Source organism: Eutrigla gurnardus, assembly GCF_963514095.1.
Source record: "Eutrigla gurnardus genome assembly, chromosome: 5".
NCBI lineage: Eukaryota > Metazoa > Chordata > Actinopteri > Perciformes > Triglidae > Eutrigla > Eutrigla gurnardus.
The window spans coordinates 19,776,330-19,793,231 of record NC_139919.1 but is presented as its reverse complement, the minus strand read 5'-3'; the positions used below and the strand labels follow the sequence as shown (position 1 = coordinate 19,793,231).

General features: G+C 41.0%; 1 protein-coding gene across 1 annotated transcript in view; it reads left to right on the top strand.

Annotated features, from left to right (window-relative positions):
- The window catches only part of ccdc88b (coiled-coil domain containing 88B), a 32,783-nt gene extending 19,748 nt beyond the window's left edge, over positions 1 to 13,035 (top strand). Inside the window, exons 20-28 of the mRNA XM_084010008.1 lie at positions 613 to 774; positions 1,202 to 1,479; positions 1,585 to 1,728; positions 3,353 to 3,539; positions 5,171 to 5,316; positions 8,951 to 9,058; positions 10,930 to 11,081; positions 12,256 to 12,594; positions 12,884 to 13,035. Coding sequence (XP_083866134.1) covers positions 613 to 774; positions 1,202 to 1,479; positions 1,585 to 1,728; positions 3,353 to 3,539; positions 5,171 to 5,316; positions 8,951 to 9,058; positions 10,930 to 11,081; positions 12,256 to 12,594; positions 12,884 to 12,918 — 1,551 coding nt within the window. The 3' untranslated portion in view covers positions 12,919 to 13,035. The remainder of the gene's footprint in view (positions 1 to 612; positions 775 to 1,201; positions 1,480 to 1,584; positions 1,729 to 3,352; positions 3,540 to 5,170; positions 5,317 to 8,950; positions 9,059 to 10,929; positions 11,082 to 12,255; positions 12,595 to 12,883) is intronic.
- Positions 13,036 to 16,902: the final 3,867 nt, after the last annotated feature.

Here is a 16,902-nt window from a genome sequence, read left to right as displayed (position 1 = left end):
ATGCTGGTAGGAAATGTGAAAGAGTCTCAAATTTAAAAAAAGAACTGCTGCACGCCAAACTGGGCTCCAGATCCTCCACATGAATCACACAGGAAGTGTGTCGTTGCTGTGCCAGTACTTATTTATAAAATACATTCACATTGTTTAGTGGGTGTAGAGCCGAGTTTTGGTCTACGACGAGCTCAGACAAATACCAGATTCCCTTCAGTAATTGTCTGTCACATTTTGTAATCAAGCTATCATGATTCCCAACAGTGTGCAGATTTTCTGATTGGATTATAAAAGCGTGTGCAAAGATTCCACTCACTGAAATCTTGCAGCATATATTGAGTTTATACTCGATACATACTGCAATGTGGATACTAGTATGCAGGTATCTTTAAAATGTTATGCATTCCTTCCAACTCAGTTACACACAAGATATATTTCATCTCTGAGTTTATAGATTGACACAAATGTCATATGAAGCTGCTACCTGACTGAGAGCGTTTTTGAAAGGTCAGCCGCAAATGAGGTTCAAATAATATGGATATCTGGAGGCATGTGTGATGCCGCTGCCTCTCTTCATGGCTGTGGGATGAATGCTCAATTTTTTTTTGTTCCCTCCCTCAGAAAGCGGTGGCAGTTGCGGGACAGGAGGCGTTGCTATCGCGGCTGTCTCAGTCCCAGGAGGCGTCTCAGCACCTGAAGGAGCAGCTGGAGGCTCTGCGTCGGCACTCCCTCAGCCTGCAGGACTCCTGCACCAGTCTACAGACGATCAACACCCAGCTACAGGTGACCAAACACACACACAGATGGTGGGATTCTGGCTGAAAGCATGTGGGATTAAAAGATTTCATTGAGCTCTACGTTCATATTGTTCTAAACCATTTGGTTTACCTATATTGAATATGAACAAGTTGTGATCATTAGACCCTCACAGTGAGTCCACTGAATTTGGACATGGTTTTTAAGGATTTATTACATAATTGATTATATACTCCTGGATTTTTTTTAACAAGGCATTGTTTTAAAATAACCAGAATGACCAAAAAGATATTGTATATTGTATTGTATATTCATTCAACAATAGTACTATTGTTTTATGAAAGTTGTACATAGTACATGTGTACTGCAGATCAGACAGAGGTGTGTAAAAGGGTGATACATGTATTGTAAAAGTTCAAATGTGTGGGGTTGTTGGGTTTAATAACACAAACAGGTGGAGCAGGCATCCCTGAGCGCCCAGCATGCAGCAGTGCTGGCACGTTGCAGTGAGAGCGAGGCCCGGTGTGCCACTCTGGAGGCCGAGGCCAAGGTGTGGACGCGGGAGCGCGAGGAGTCGGTGGCCAGGATGGAGGCTCTGAGGCGGGACCACGAGCGGATGACCGCTCTCCAGCAGCGGCAGGAGGTGGAGCTGGAGGAGCTGCTGGACAAACACTCTCAGCTGAGGAGCAACACCCGCAGCCTGGAGGCCCAGCACAGGGAGCTGGAGGCAAGGTACCAACACGCACTGCAGACCTACTTGAAATCCTTCAGAGTTTCTTTCTTTCTGTCGTATATTTTAAACCGTAATTGTTTTATTCGTCTGTTTGCACTCTCAAGGTACAAGGAGCTCGTGGATGGTAAAACCCAGCTGGAGGAGAGAGAGTGGGAGATGAAGATGGAGAGAGAGGCGATGGAAGCAGAGGCCCAGAGGAGACTAGAGAGAGAACGAGAGCTGGAGAGGTTGAAAGAAGACAGCGAGAGGTAACAAATACATTCGCCAATCAGTATCGGGTCAGCTCTGCTCATCCGTTCACTACCGCTCCTCTCACCGCATGCCTGTTGCCTTGACTTTGAGGAGCAGCGGCATTAATGTCTCTACACGAAGCACGGGGAGCAACGCAAGCGCATGTGTTTGAATGCAAATGTACAATAAGGACGCACAGAATGCATTTTTATTCATGATTAACAGCTTCAGGGTGCAAAACGACAGCACAGATTTATAAAGATGTGGATCAAGGAGCAATGGAGCAAAAAAAAAAAGATCAACCAAAACAACATACTAGCTTTTGATTTACAGGTTTAAACTGTCCGAGTGCTTCTGATTACATCTGTTTATCATGATGCTCATCATCATGAGACACTTGTGTTCAATAATTAGTTAATCAACTGGGATTGCATCATCATATTGATGTGATTGATTACTCTGTCTAACATAGGTTGTTCATGATGATGATGATGATTGGTTGCCAAGCTGGATGGCCTCCTCCTCCTGGCTGACAGATACATGTGAAAATTTAGCAATTGTTTGGTTTATTTCTGTACAGTGGCTTTTTCTTCATCATAACAATGCAGTGAAAACAATTTGACAATGATTTGTGTAGCTCATAGTGTTGATCTGAGGAATTTTCACCTACATCTGCAGCTCCCTCTCTCTCTCCCTCGGCTTTTCAGAGCTTTAAAGCGACTTTCGGCTCATTGTTCATCTGTCCAGCTGCAACTTTACTGTCCTGCTTTACTCCCACAGCATCGACTGCAGCAGGCAGCAGCTATTTCCAATGGAGCAAGCTCTAAAAACACTATCTGCACACTACTTGGTCAGCACAAAACAGCAGACTACGTCGGCACATTGAGCCGTTGTGGGTCGACATAATAGTAGTTAGCTGGGGAGTCATATTGTGAGGAAAACACTCCAATTTCCTTTAAAGTTTAAAAAAAGTGGCCAAAAACATCAGTTATTGAAGGTTTAAGAAAAACTTGCTAAACATCGGTTCAAGCTTCTCAAATGTGAATACTTTGTGTGTTTTTTGTCTTTCATGATTGTAACATTATTATTAGTTGTGGACAAACAAACCAAAGATGTCACCATTTTATAGAACAAATGCTTCATCGATTAATCCATAATAAGTGCAATCAATAGTTGGATCTGTAAAGGAAATAAATGAACAGCAGCTATTTGTTTATTACTGAGCAATGATGTACACTAGTTCAGTTCTAACTTCCTTCAAACTTTCATTCCAAAACACTTTGAATCCACATCGGGAACATTAAATGTCGGATGTTAATTACTCTATATTCCCACATTTCTCCCAGAGTGACCATTAAGAGTTTCATTGAAGTTCTCATTACAAAATGAAACAAAGGTAACTGCTTAGCTGTATGTTTTGTATACAATGGTCTTAAACCGCAGAGCGACCCCCACAATGTGTTCTTCAACCATTTTGTCAGAGACAATGTCGTATTTATTTGTTGGTTGTGTAGAGAACTCATCATGTAATAACACACTAATGTGCTCCATGTTAAAGAGCACTTACACCAAACACACCGGACACTTTAAAGGACACACAAGAGTGACGGCGAGGAGTAAAGCTGTGTGTCGGTGTTTCAGGCTGCAGGCCCAGCAGAAGGAGGGCTTGGCGTCGCAGGCGGAGCTGCTGGCTCAGGGCTCGGCGCTGAGGGCCGAGCTGAGCGCCTCCCAGCTGGAGCGGACGCGGCTGGAGGGGGAACTCAGTGGCCTGAGGGAAACCAACCAGAGCCTGGACATCAGTAGCGCCCGGCTCACCAGCCAGTACCAGGTATGAAGCAGACACACACAGAAATGTATCTACACCTGCAGATACACAGGGGGGTTTCTTTTTAAGCTGCAAGCCGCCCATTGACATGCAAAAGAGGGATTACTGCTTCACACACACCGAGATACATTACCCTCTTGAAACAAGAAAACTATTACGTTAAATGGATTATTGGGCAATCAAACAAAATGTATTAGGAATTAGTTTTAACAGTGTAGTTTACATAGTTAGTGATCATGGATGTTCCGCCATCGTATCACCAGCGGGGAACAGTGAGAGGCTGATTTCTAACACTTGATATAAAAATAATATTTCAGATTGACTTATCAGAAAAATATATATATATATATATTGGTCCAAACAAAAAGTGAATACCAAATAAGTTTAAGAGTATATTAGCCTGCAGAGCAGCTTTACTCTTCCATGAAATGCTATCAAACAAGCGCTGAATATTTAAAACGTTCTTCAAGCGGGAAAGTCTTCACTCATTTGAGGGATGAAAACGGGAGGAAATTGACTTCCTCTCAAGGGTTTAAAAAGGCAACCGGCAGATGTTGCGTTATGCTGCTTCATCCATCTGCTCATGGAACCAAAGCCTGAATCAAAAGATATACGTGGACTAGTAGAAGCAGACACACAAAGTCAATGCAGGATTGAAGGCATCTTGTTTTCTTCATTGTCAGTTGGTCCACAGTTTCCAGTTAGGACAATTCTAACCTTAAAAGTAATAGTTGGATATTTGTGGAATTACATTTAAGCTGGATATTACTCTTGTGTCTTAAATACACTGGAGCCAGGTTAGCTTAGTTTAGAATTAAGACTGGAGACAGGGAGACGGTTTAAAAATCCCCCTGCCGGCATTAACATTAACACTTTATATCTCATCATTTTGGTTTTACTGCGGGTTATGCACCGTACAGTTTCTGGACTCTGAACAGTTACCAAGCAACCAGCAGGAAGTTGTCACACCTGGTCAAGAAAAAGTTAATTGTCTATTTTAAACACACGTTTCTGGAATTAAATTATTAAAAGTGCGACCGCAATTTATTATAATTTTCTCAACTTAGACATCATCATACATAGAAAAAGGATTACGTCTTTCACTGCTTTCTAATTCCATTCACTAGATGAAGGGGTTTTGTGTGCTGCAGTCTTTGTATTAAATCTCCCTTAAAGAGCATCTTTTATTCAGACGGCTTCATAGAGCAGTTGAATGAATTCTGAATTGGAATCTGTGAGGCTGCAGTTTGAACTTGGACCTCTCACTTCACACTTTTGTCTAGTTTTATTCATCACGTTTGCACGTATACACTATACACCTTTTAGACCAGCAATTCAGTCAATTCAGTCACCGGCTCTTTGTACCTCATTTACTTGCCTTTGATACCGTTACACTCTATAAAGGTCTTTCAGGGATTTTTCAAAGCTGACACAGTCAATAATGCTCTAAATGGACCTGTATAGATGTTTCTGGAGACCCATCGTGTTTTCTGTCTTTTATAATGGCTATTCTTGTCTACTTTGACAGTCACTTTTAAATGCACATGTGCCCTAACACGCACATACAAGAACAATATTGTCGCATCTTACCAAATAATTCATTTTGAGTGACATTTATGGCCCTGTGTGTGTAGCTGTTGACGCAGTTGAAGGGGAACATGGAGGAGGAGAACCGACAGTTAGCAGAGCAGAACCAGAGCCTGCTGAAGGAGAACCGGTCCTTACTGGAGCAGAGCCTGGAGCGCCGTGATCAGCACTACTCTCAGCAGAGGGAGTACCAGTCAGTACACACACACACACACACACACACACACACACACACACACACAAAGTCAAGATAATTTGTTTTGTTGGAATTACTGACAAGAAAACAAAAGCTTTTTGAAGAGGGAATCAGGTTTCTTCACATTAAAGCATCTTATTGTTCAAATTAAACTTTATGTTATATGATGGCAAACACTATTTGTTAACATTTCTAATTCCGTAGGCAGTAACACAGTCTGTATTCACATCCAGGACATAAAAGCACTTATGGAAAGGTTTGAGACAACAATTTCACAGTACAGCAGCACTCAGCAGTTGTCCTTTTAAATGACAACAGAGTGGCGACAGATAAATCCAGGCCTCATAGTGAGCATGCGGAGCTGGCTCCCCCCTATAAGTTTATTGAGCAATATTTCTCACAAATTACCTCTTTTTAGAGCTTAATTTTAAGCTTTCATTCTTGGAAGTGTTTATTTACTAAGATTTCACTTTTTCTTTTCTTAAATGAATGAAACAAATGTCTCTATATAATCGGTGGATTCACTTTAACTCAACACCCAAATAAACCGAAACAAACATTTGCATTGGCCAGATTTACCGTCCCACTCCCACTGCCTTCTCTTTATTATAGTCTGGCTCACCCGTCGGTATAATCCTGCCATTGGCCTCAAATTTGATATGGCATTCTCTTCCCCTTCCACTATCTCTGCTATCTATTTAGCAAGGGCACTGTCACTGCACCCTGTGCTTAGCGCCCCACAAGATGACTGTGATTGGTTTAAAGAAATACAATAAAGCCAGAGCGTTTTCCCCTGTAACAGAATCGGGTTGCAGCCAGACCATTCTGCACCGCTGACACAGCACTGTGGAGATGATAGGTCTGGCAATGCGAAACTACTCTTCTGTCCTGAGCATGAGCGTCAACGATCCCTATTGCTGATTGGTTGAAATAGTGTTGTTTTGCTCAGCCTGAGCCACTTTGTTTGTTTTTATGAGCCAGGCTTGTGTATTAACACCGTTCTTTTTTTCAGCACACAGAACAAACAGCGAGCCGTGAGGAGATGTTCCCTGAATTTGACACAAAGTGTGTTAATACTGGGGGTCTCTGTTACAAATGCATGTTAAACAGACATGCATTGCCAATCTTCAGATATTCTTCATACCAACACAGTTATCATCATAAGAAAGAAAGAATCTCAAATCAATATCTTACTATTTCATGCCACCAATTGACGGATTTGGGCAATAATGCACCAGGAAAAGCTGAGTCGAAACTAGTAAACATGGATTAAACATGGCAAATATTTTTAAATTTGCCTTTTGGATATTTTATGTTTTATGTTAGAAAGGAAGTACATAACACTAATTTGTCAGTATTGTTGAGATGAAAAAGTGGCGATCCAACTGTGCACTGTAATGGTCACGTCCAGTCAAATTTAGATCTTAGCACCTGGACACATAGTTAAAGTTCCTCAATCAATTTTGCATAGTAACAATAGATCAAATGAATACATGTATACAGTGTATGTTCCCTAATGAACAGGATGAAAAATGTGTTTTTATGGACATTACTTAGTATTCAGTCATGAAAAAAAAAAAAAAAAAACTGGAGTGCTTTTGCATTGTACAAAAAAATGGATGCTCTTGTTGTGAGATCTTTAACCAAAACCTGAGGTGATCCCGGTCCTTTTTATGAATTATTTAATGACCTATTATCATCCCATGATGAGCCAAGTACACTGTTGTTGTTCAATATGGTGGAAGAGGGACAGATGTTATTACGATGTCTCATGATGTTCATCTCATAGTCAGCAGTTGGTCTTAAGTAGAAAAACAGGCATTCAATTAAAGTGAGGTGAGTCATATTTAGATTTTTCTTTGTGTTCCTTGGTCGAATGAAAAGTAAAGACAAGTTAATCATCCAAAGATAACAGTGTGTAAACAGGTCAAATACAAAAATGCACCAAATATTGCTTGTCCAGTCTGCCTGAGATGTAAAATAAATAGTTTTCAGTGTACCTAAACAGTATATAAACACAAAATGTTCTTTAGTAATATCAGATTTTCACTTCACAGACATCCAGACCTGCCGCTTAATCAGTCTCATCTCTTTATTTGCATTGAAGAAGTGTCTGTCTGAATATTTCTAAGACCTTGGAAAGTTAAAATACAGCTTAGATTGTGCGATTTACAAAATTGCTTTTGTTGTGAGTGACGCAGAGCAAATGATGCAGCAGTGGCTTTGCCTTTCCGAACACAATGTTGCAGCAAACATTGTGAATTCAGAACAAACATGAGGTGGTCACACAAGCCTTCAGAAAATGAATGGACTTGGCCTTCAAGAGTGCTTCATCAAACTAAACTTACTTCCTACATGTGACACTGATCTGCTGCCAGCTAGATGCTTAGTTTGGTGGTTGATGGACATGTTGATATTTTTAAAGAAAGGTCACAGTAATTAACTGAGCCAATGGTCACATTATTACATTGGAAAACAATTCAGTCAAATAGACTCACCAAAGAGTGTAAAGCCATGCTTTGTTGCTAACATGCTAATGCTAAACCTGTATAATGACTAAGTTTACCATCGAGGTAGAGTGTTTATGACTAAGTTAACATGCTATCATTAGCAAATTAGCACTTAAACACTGCTGAGATGGATGGAAACATTTGTACAAATCATCCTGAGAGCAACATGGATGTCAGAAATAAAGTTAATGATGATCCATCCAATAGTTTTTTAAATGATTTCACTAAAAACCACAAATGTGGTTTTCTTCATGTTTTGGCGGCGCTAAAGGAAAAGTCAGGGGTTCATCAAAGTCAGTCGGCTTCATCTTCTGGGGATCAAGAGTGACTGGCTTGGATGAAAACAACAAATATAAAAGATTTCTGTCTTTTAATAAATAAATCAAGTAATACAGTATGATAAAATATTTTTGTTTGTGTTTCTTGAAAATCATGTGTACTGTATGAAGATGTGTTTTTTGTTTTCTATATAATCATGACAGGACTTTATTAAGAACATTAACTGGGGTGTTACAGTGTCACTCACAGCAGAATCTGCTTTCTTACTGTTTATTTCTGTATTTCTTAAGACGTAATAGCGTTTGACTCACTAGCCGATGTCGTTGAGGTATTCCAGTCAGGATCAAAGCAGCGGCCTGGCTCAATGGCGGATCATGCCGCCAGCATGGCTAAAAATGTACAAAGGACTCGATACTGACCGTGGCTCACCCGAATAACCTTCCTGATCTCTTCTGCTCGCAGCTGTGTGTCAGTAACCGGCGGTCGACTCATACTGTCAGCTTCTTTGTGTCCAGTGTTTTTATTCTCAGCCGTGATCCGTGCAGCACGCAAGCTATTCATCAACGTCCTGCTTTATGTTTGTCCACACACGCAGCTCGAACCCTGAACCACACGGACATGAACATTCACACACAAGTCTCTCTTCTGATCTGCTGGTTTTAAAAAGAGTTCAAACAGCAGAGCAGGCTCTGTTTCTCAGTATTGAGTCTACAAGAACCACGTCACATCCCCTCTTTGAGAATAATCCCGTCTCCTCGCAGAGATAATGAATCCAAGAAATTAATCAAACAGACTTTCCCACTTAGCCGCTTTGTTCTGATGCTTGGTGTGTTTTCCTTCAGGGAGAAGCTGGGGGAGCTCCGTCGGGAAAAGCAGAAGTTGGTGGAGAAGATTATGGATCAGTATAGAGTCCTCGAGCCCAGCATGCAGTCTCCAGCCAGCAAAGCCAAGTACTGTATAGAAATATATACACACATACCTATACACCTACATCTGTGCATCTCCGTATAATGCAATATTACTGCAGAGGATACAGGTAGCAAATATGTTTATACAGCACATTTCATGAAGTGCTCTAATACATCCCAGGATATTATAACATGGACTAATACCAAACATTTTAAAGGAAATGGAAAGGTTTACAAATAAATGGAAGATATTTTAGGAAGTAGGTGTAAGGTGGATGATGCAATTAAATTATGTGTCCAGTAAAATACAACAGGTTTTTAACCTGTATGTCAACATCGGGTGTGTTTTATACATCAATAAATCTATTGTTCAGCTGTTGTGTAGGATTGGAGTTGAATCAACTCCTTGCATCATGTTGAAAGGAGTTTTTACCTTGGTGATTATAGCGATGTACCCTTGTCCCTTCAATATGTCTGTACATGCACCATATAGCAGCCATAGTGTCTCTTTTATTCCACAAATACATTGTTCATTTAAATTAAGTAAATGTATTTGGGATTGCAAAATTTTATTAACTCTGATGACAGTCGGTAAGCTCTTGTGAACTAAGATAGCTGCACCTGAAAAAACACAAAATATGGCAATACTTTGGTCTTCGGTTTACCATATTATTATTCCTCCCTCTGTTATGTTTTTGTCGGCTCTGTGAGATGGCAATCTACCGCAGGTTTGGAGAAACATGTTTTGGATCGCAAACTGATACAATGCAGCTATTTGGATTCCATTATTGTTATTGTTATGAAGGCTTTTCTTCCCGACTGTCTGAGAGACACGGGATGTGTTATTCCCCCCGTTTGGATTTTGTCTAGTTTTCGGCTTCCAGAAGCTTCCCCTGTCGTCTGAATACGTTTGTTTTCACAAGTCATCGTTAAGTGAGACCTCAAACTGCGTTGACGGTTGTGTGCTTACATTCGTACACAAAATCTGGGTACGACGTTGAGGTTCTGCTACGGTTACGATGTACATTTGTATAATCCTGTTGATGAAAAGCTATTATTAATTACGTGTTATAGTCTTGATAGCAGGTAGAACCTCCCATACACCTGTGCATGATGGCTTATGCTCTATATTAGGAGATTTCTTTTGTGAGATGTAGTTTTGTCCCAATTTGATTTTATTTTCCATAGCATTGTGTTCTCTGTTGTCTCTTAAAACCTGGTTGCGCGTGTGTGCATCATGATGAATCTGGGAGGGCGGTCTGTTTCTGTTCCTCCTCGTTTGGCACCACACTGCAATCGGGGGAGGATACCACTCTTGTGGCGCTCTCATAAAAAAGTTGTTTCCAGAAGTGCATCAGCATGAGAAAATAAATTGGTAAACAGACCAACAGCTTTCCAGCGATTCATAAGTTGTTAGTTTAGCAGAACGTCCAGCTCATTCAGAGGACGTGTGAGTGTCTTTTATGGGACAGCTGGCAGGCATTTTGTACCATAAATAAAAATTAAATAATTAGCGTTATTGTGTGCAAATGTTCCAAGTCTCACTGAAATGCATTTTCTCTCGAGCGTTTAATATGGAAATTACTTTTTAATTACAACATTTCCAAATAGATTTTCTGACGTTATGTTACAAAGTGTTTTCTTTGGCCTAATAGATGGCAGTTGGCTGGCACCTTCAGGGTCATTTTATTCTCATTTTTGAAAAACCACAGCCTTGTTACACTTGGCATCCTCCAAGTGTTTTCTGGGCGTGAGTGAGCACACACACACACACACACACACACACACACACACACACACACACACACACACACACACACACACACACACACACACACACACACACACACACACGCACACATTTCTGGCTCATCCCTCTTTGTAAATGGTCCCCGTCCTCTGTGTCCTCGTAGGAAATCTAACTGGATTGCAGACAGGATGAAGAAGCTAATCAAACCCCGGGGAGGAGGAAGAGAGGGACGCGCCCTCTTCACTGCCCTGGGCAGTGTGGAAAACCTGGCCGACGGCACTGAATTTACATCAGACACACACACACCTCATCCTGGTGAGACCACACACACACACACACACACACACACACACACACACACACACACACACACAAACACCAGCCGACTGGTTTTTCACAAAGATATGCTCACATGCTCACCCCATCAAGCGAGGCTACAAGCATGCATACAAATCATCTCATGACTACCAAGTGTGTTCGGCATTGATGCTACTCTCTTCTCGTTAGATCTCTCCCTGTAGAGTGCCATGACTTACTGAGGCTGGCTTTCTCTGCTAACCACATGTTGAAAGGAAAAATATTCACCCTCTTTTTACGCACCTTGACTGTGGAATACATTTTACTGATTGAGAGAGGGGAAATGTAGCTCTGCGGACATTTACGAAGCCACAATTAAAGCCCAAACCTGCAGTCATGTTATTTATTTTCTTCCCTTTGGACATAATGTTTGTCTCTATTTACTTTAGTTTTCCAAGCATTACGTTTCTATTACCCCCATTAAAACCTAGCTTTGTTAAACTTCGCATCACAACCATTTTTTTGTATTATTATTAATACAATTAAAATAATAATTGTTTGAGAAAACGAGGTTGCTACATCTAAAGGTATATTTATAGTTTAAAAATAGTTTGTAGGAGGAGGAATTGCAGTTGACAAATGCCTGGATAAATACTCAACATATGTGCTTAATTAAAGAACAAGAATGTACTTTACGAAGCATGTACATTTAATGGTTTACTTTCTGCTTCAAATGGCTAATTAAGGAGATTAAAACAAAGCGATAAGCACTTATTTTACAGTGCTTTTCTTCTACAGACTGGTGGTTGGCAGAGCTGCCCGCCCATTGGGGCAAATTGTCTTGGTTTAATGTGTTGCTCAAGGACACTTTGACATGTGGACAGGAGGAAAGGAATCGAACCACTAACCCTGTGATTAATGACCGACCAGTTCTACCACCTGAGCCACAGTTATTACATTTCCCTAATTTAATTCTGCCTTTGTCCCTGAAACTGTATTTGCTCTGGAAGAAGAGATCAGTCGGTTTGTCCCACGTGGCGGCGCAGCCTGACACATCCAGCATCTTTTCTCAGCCAATGAGCAAATGATTTACTGATGTCAGAGTGGTATTATCTCTAACATGACGTCATCCATTTGTTTAAACATGGGATTTAAGTAGTCATCATCTTGAATTCATTTTAAACTGTTTCAGACCCCCGCAGTGCTCCGGTCTCCCCCTCTCCCATGAGGAGAGCTCCGTCCCAGACGGAGCCAGACATCTCCGCTCCAGGGACTCCATCCATGCGCTCCGGCTCACGTCGCAAGCTGGGATCCCGTCATGGCTGGGGGCTTGGGTTGGCCAGAGGAGGCTCCGGGGTCTCCCAGTCCTTCAGTCCCGGTGACCACAAACCACCACCCCGCCTGCGGCTGCGCTCCAGCCAGAACACCTCCACTGTCCTCTGGGAGGGAGAGAAAGGCGAAACAAACGCACCCCAAGCAGCAGACGCTCGGCTGAGCGGACAGGAGAGTGTGGAGGAGGATGAAGGCAGAGGTGAGGTGGAGAAAGTGGAATGAGGGCGATGGCTGTCCATCCGTACGGTTTTAGAAACAAGTCATTTAGTGTGGTTTTCTTTTAAAGAAGGGAGAAGAAAATAAGTAAGAAAACGCTGATATTATTTTTGGAAGAATTTATTTATTTATTTGAAATAAAATTACAGTTAATTTTATAGTGTTTCTGTGTGGTAAAGTAATACTGTGCCCAGAATAGCCACAACATCTGTCAAGCTCTCAGATATCTTCTTAATGGAACATTAATTACTGTGATCTTCTCTGCCATCCAGATCAACTCTCCAGTGACGACACCACAACGACCTGAGACAGGACTACATCCGACTCTCAATTTCAGAAAATTATGTTTTATATTCAGTGCTCCTGGCAAATTGCTTTGATGCAGCTTTTTATATGTCTGACTTCTTTAAAAAAAAAAAAAGAGTTCCTTTTAGTCTTTTTTAATAGCCTATGGATAAATAAACCCTCCTGTCAATAGTTAGTGTTGCCGAGTTGTGAAGGAATGAACCGTAAGTCAAAGATAAAAGTGAATACATCACTTAATAAAAACATTTTCCAGTTATCATAAATCAGTGAATCAGTTACATTAGAATTCAGTTCATTGCATTATAAGTATCTTTCACTTGCTCATTTTATTTTATAATTTATACCTATTTGTTAAAATATATTTTTCTTTGGTTTTCCCACAAATTTAAGCTTTTATCTATTACACATTTTCCCCAAGATTCAGCAAGATAATCAAAATAAGATAATTTTCACAAATGAACACCACTTTCATTTCATTATAATTATCTTTCACTTTCTCATTTTATTTTATAATTTATACCTATTTGTTAATATGTATTTTTCTTTGGTTTTTACCACAAATTTAAGCTTTTATCTGTTACCTGGTTTCCCCAAGATTCAGCAAGATAATCAAAATAATATCTTTACAGATGAACACCACTCTCATCACTGGTTACTGAAAACATGAAAACTAAACACACTGAGCACAAGCTGAAGCTAACTTTAGCCAAAGAAACTGCAGCAGTCAGTCCATGTGATATTAATCACTCATATACTGAACTACATTCTGCTGCATCATCACTTTTCTAATGGCTGCTTTAGTATTTTAACCAACACTAAACAAGCTTGCCAAGTTCACACTAACAGCTATATTTTGGACTTTTCTAACTACATTTTGCCAGTTTCAGGGCTCACTGTAGAAATACCTGAGCAGAGACCCACACTCCACCTATAGTATGTATGGGACTGATCAAATATAGAAGCTTAGTCAAAGTAGATTTAGTGCTTCATCTTGTCTTCCATAAACCTTTAAGGTTAACTAAAATGTCCGGTGCTACCTCTGATCACCTGCTCACCTGAGTAGACGTACTCAAAGTAAAACAAACGTAGGCTATCACATATTTTGTAAGATGTGCTTCAACGTAATAAGGAGAAGCCGCTACATTCCAGGTGCTGATACAAATGTTGAATATTAGCACTGAAACAAGGTGAGCCGAAGCATAAAGATCTCAGGAATTGATATACTTCATAAAAGGAGTACAAAAAAAAAAAAAAGGATTAAGACTGCAGTTCAGTTTTAAGCATCACTCTGAGGGTCGGAATTATGCAGGAAGCAAAATAAATACATAAATCTACCATAAAGCTCCTTAACCCCCGGATCTGATTTGTGCACGGCGGTATAAACATGTAGACACCCGGCCATCTGGCCCACATATGGTTGAACAATCCATTTCACTTTTAGGGTTTCTCTGTAAATCCAATCATTGATCGAATGGCAAGTGATCTGCACTAGTGCTTCAATGACGATTCTATTTAACTCCTTACACCGTTGCACCAAATGGTGTCAGTGTAGAGCTGGCCAGGCCCTGCTGACAGACAGACAGACAGACAGACAGACAGACAGACAGACAGACAGACAGACAGACAGACAGATGGACGGACGCATGACAAGAGGAGGGAATTAGCATGCTGTTTTCCAAATGAGCAGACCTGAGAGTTCATCATGGAGCTAAAAGGGCCCTCATATAAGACAGGCAGCTTCCAAAGAGCTCCTGTCTCCCAGATTAGGATGAGGAGACGTCAGCATATCCGGCTGGGGGGGTTGTTTGTGTATGTGCGTGTGTGTGTGTGTGTGTGTGTGTGTGTCTGTGTGTGTGTGTGTGTGAGTGCAGAAGACAACACTAAAGATAATGGCAGGCTGGTGGTCTCTCAAGCCAAACCCATGCCCAAACACACGTCTTAAATTATGATTTGCAAATGACAAATGGGTCGCTAATACAATTCATAAATTATGTAGTTGTCATGGTGACATTAATCAAAAAAAAAAAAGAAAAAAAGCAGGCCCCTTCCCTCGGATCAGAACATTGTGTTTGTGGAATTGAGATGCATGACGGGGACTGCACACCGAGGCGCCTGAGTGAGCGCAGGGCAAAGCGATAGCAAGATATTGGTTCTGCCAGTCACTCAGGGGCTTATTATGAGTGCAATGCAACAATCACACGCCTTCAGGCACACAGACAGACAGCACCCACAGACAGAAAAGCCAAGGGTAAAGGGCTTTTGCATGTTTTGCACGTCAATGTTTTTTTTGGAAGCGTTGTTTTTGTCATGAGTACTTTCACACAATATTGTACGGTGAAAAATCCATGTCATTCTTTTTTTTTTCTTCCCCGGAGCGACATCGATCGAAGGCAGCAACCAATCACGTAGTGATAGTGTACAACAATACACACATAGTGTACAACAATACAGAGGCTCCTTGGTCCAAACCAAGATGGAAAACTTTGACAAAAGTAATACCAGATCCACCGAGCTTACAGTAGTCTAGACGATACAAGGGTTTGCTGCAGACAGACTGCTAAGCTCTTAGGATCCCTGTTGTAAATTCACATCGTTGCCGGTATGAATCGTTATCATGTGAAATTTTTGCAGGCTAATAATTTTTATTTTAGTATTGTTCACACCCTCAGGGTGAAGAGGCCTTCAGGCTTTAAATTCTGAATGGACGAGGCGTTAGCGCTCACACTTTTTCATTTTTAAAATGTATAAATTGCATTATCAAGTTCTTCTGAAAGAGGGGCATTTGAGAAGCAGGATGAATAGAATATGGGCATTCAATTCCTTTACAAATTGACCCTTATTTATTCAGCAGGGTTTCTCGATTAAATAAACCACAATTCTTTTTAAAGAAGGCTTTGTTTGTCCCTGAAAGCGTAACAAGCAGCAGCAACATACAATCAGTCACAAAAAGCCTCAGAGAAGAAAGTCTAGGCACAAAATGAGTGATGGAGTATCACCTGTGATTCCTAAAGGGATGAGTGATGGATGGTTGCCTTGGCTGACATCATAGTTGGATCTCAAGAGTCTGCTCAGCTGTTTAATTATTGAGCACCTGAGGGGTGTAACACTATCGGCGAACATCACTTTTTCAACCCAACTTTTCAAGGATTCTGTCCTCCCTCCTCTTTTAAAGACCTCCTCTCTTTCTTTCTGAGGATTTCTCTCTCTCTCCCTATTTCCTCTTCCTCAATCAAGTTTTCTTTTTCTTCTTCCTGATCAAGAAGACTCTCCAGTGGCTCATGTGTGTCTTTCCTCATCACGCACCTCCACTCGTTTACCTACGGTCCTCGTCCGTGATTTCAGATTGAATGAGGTCGAAACTTGTTATATACAAGACTTTATTGTTTAGACAAACGTGCACATGGAACAATAAAGTTGTTCTATATAGTACAAGTATTGCTTTAGCATTTTTCCCTTCTCCATGCACCTTGGAATAGGTGGAGTGCCAGAAACTCCCACTCCGCTCCCATCAAATTTTAATGAATGTCTTTTCAAAAGAGCCTCCAAAGACCTCACTTGAATAGCTTAGTCCAGCAACTGAGCACGCCGGCCCTCCTGAATGCTTAGAGGTGCATCAGATTCTTTGTGTTGCCAATGAGCTGAATCTGTGCAACTGTCAACTGAATCCAAATCAAATTGTCTTTTTTTATTTTACTAATTTCTGCCTGGGTGATTTGGAACCACAGAAACGTCACTTTGTGTTAATACAATATCTTACTCGTGGATTGTTATTGGCCATTCTCTCCCAGAAGAGGCAGCCAAGAGAGCAGCGAGGTGAACTTTGATCGAAGGTCGGCGATGTAATGTAATTAATTATATTTTGCTCCGGGCAACAGAAGTTGGGGAGGGGATCATTGAGAGGGAACACAATACAGCTAGGTGAAACAAATAACAAGTGGAGTGTATGCGCACACCGGCTGACCCAGCCACCTCGCCTTCTCACAAA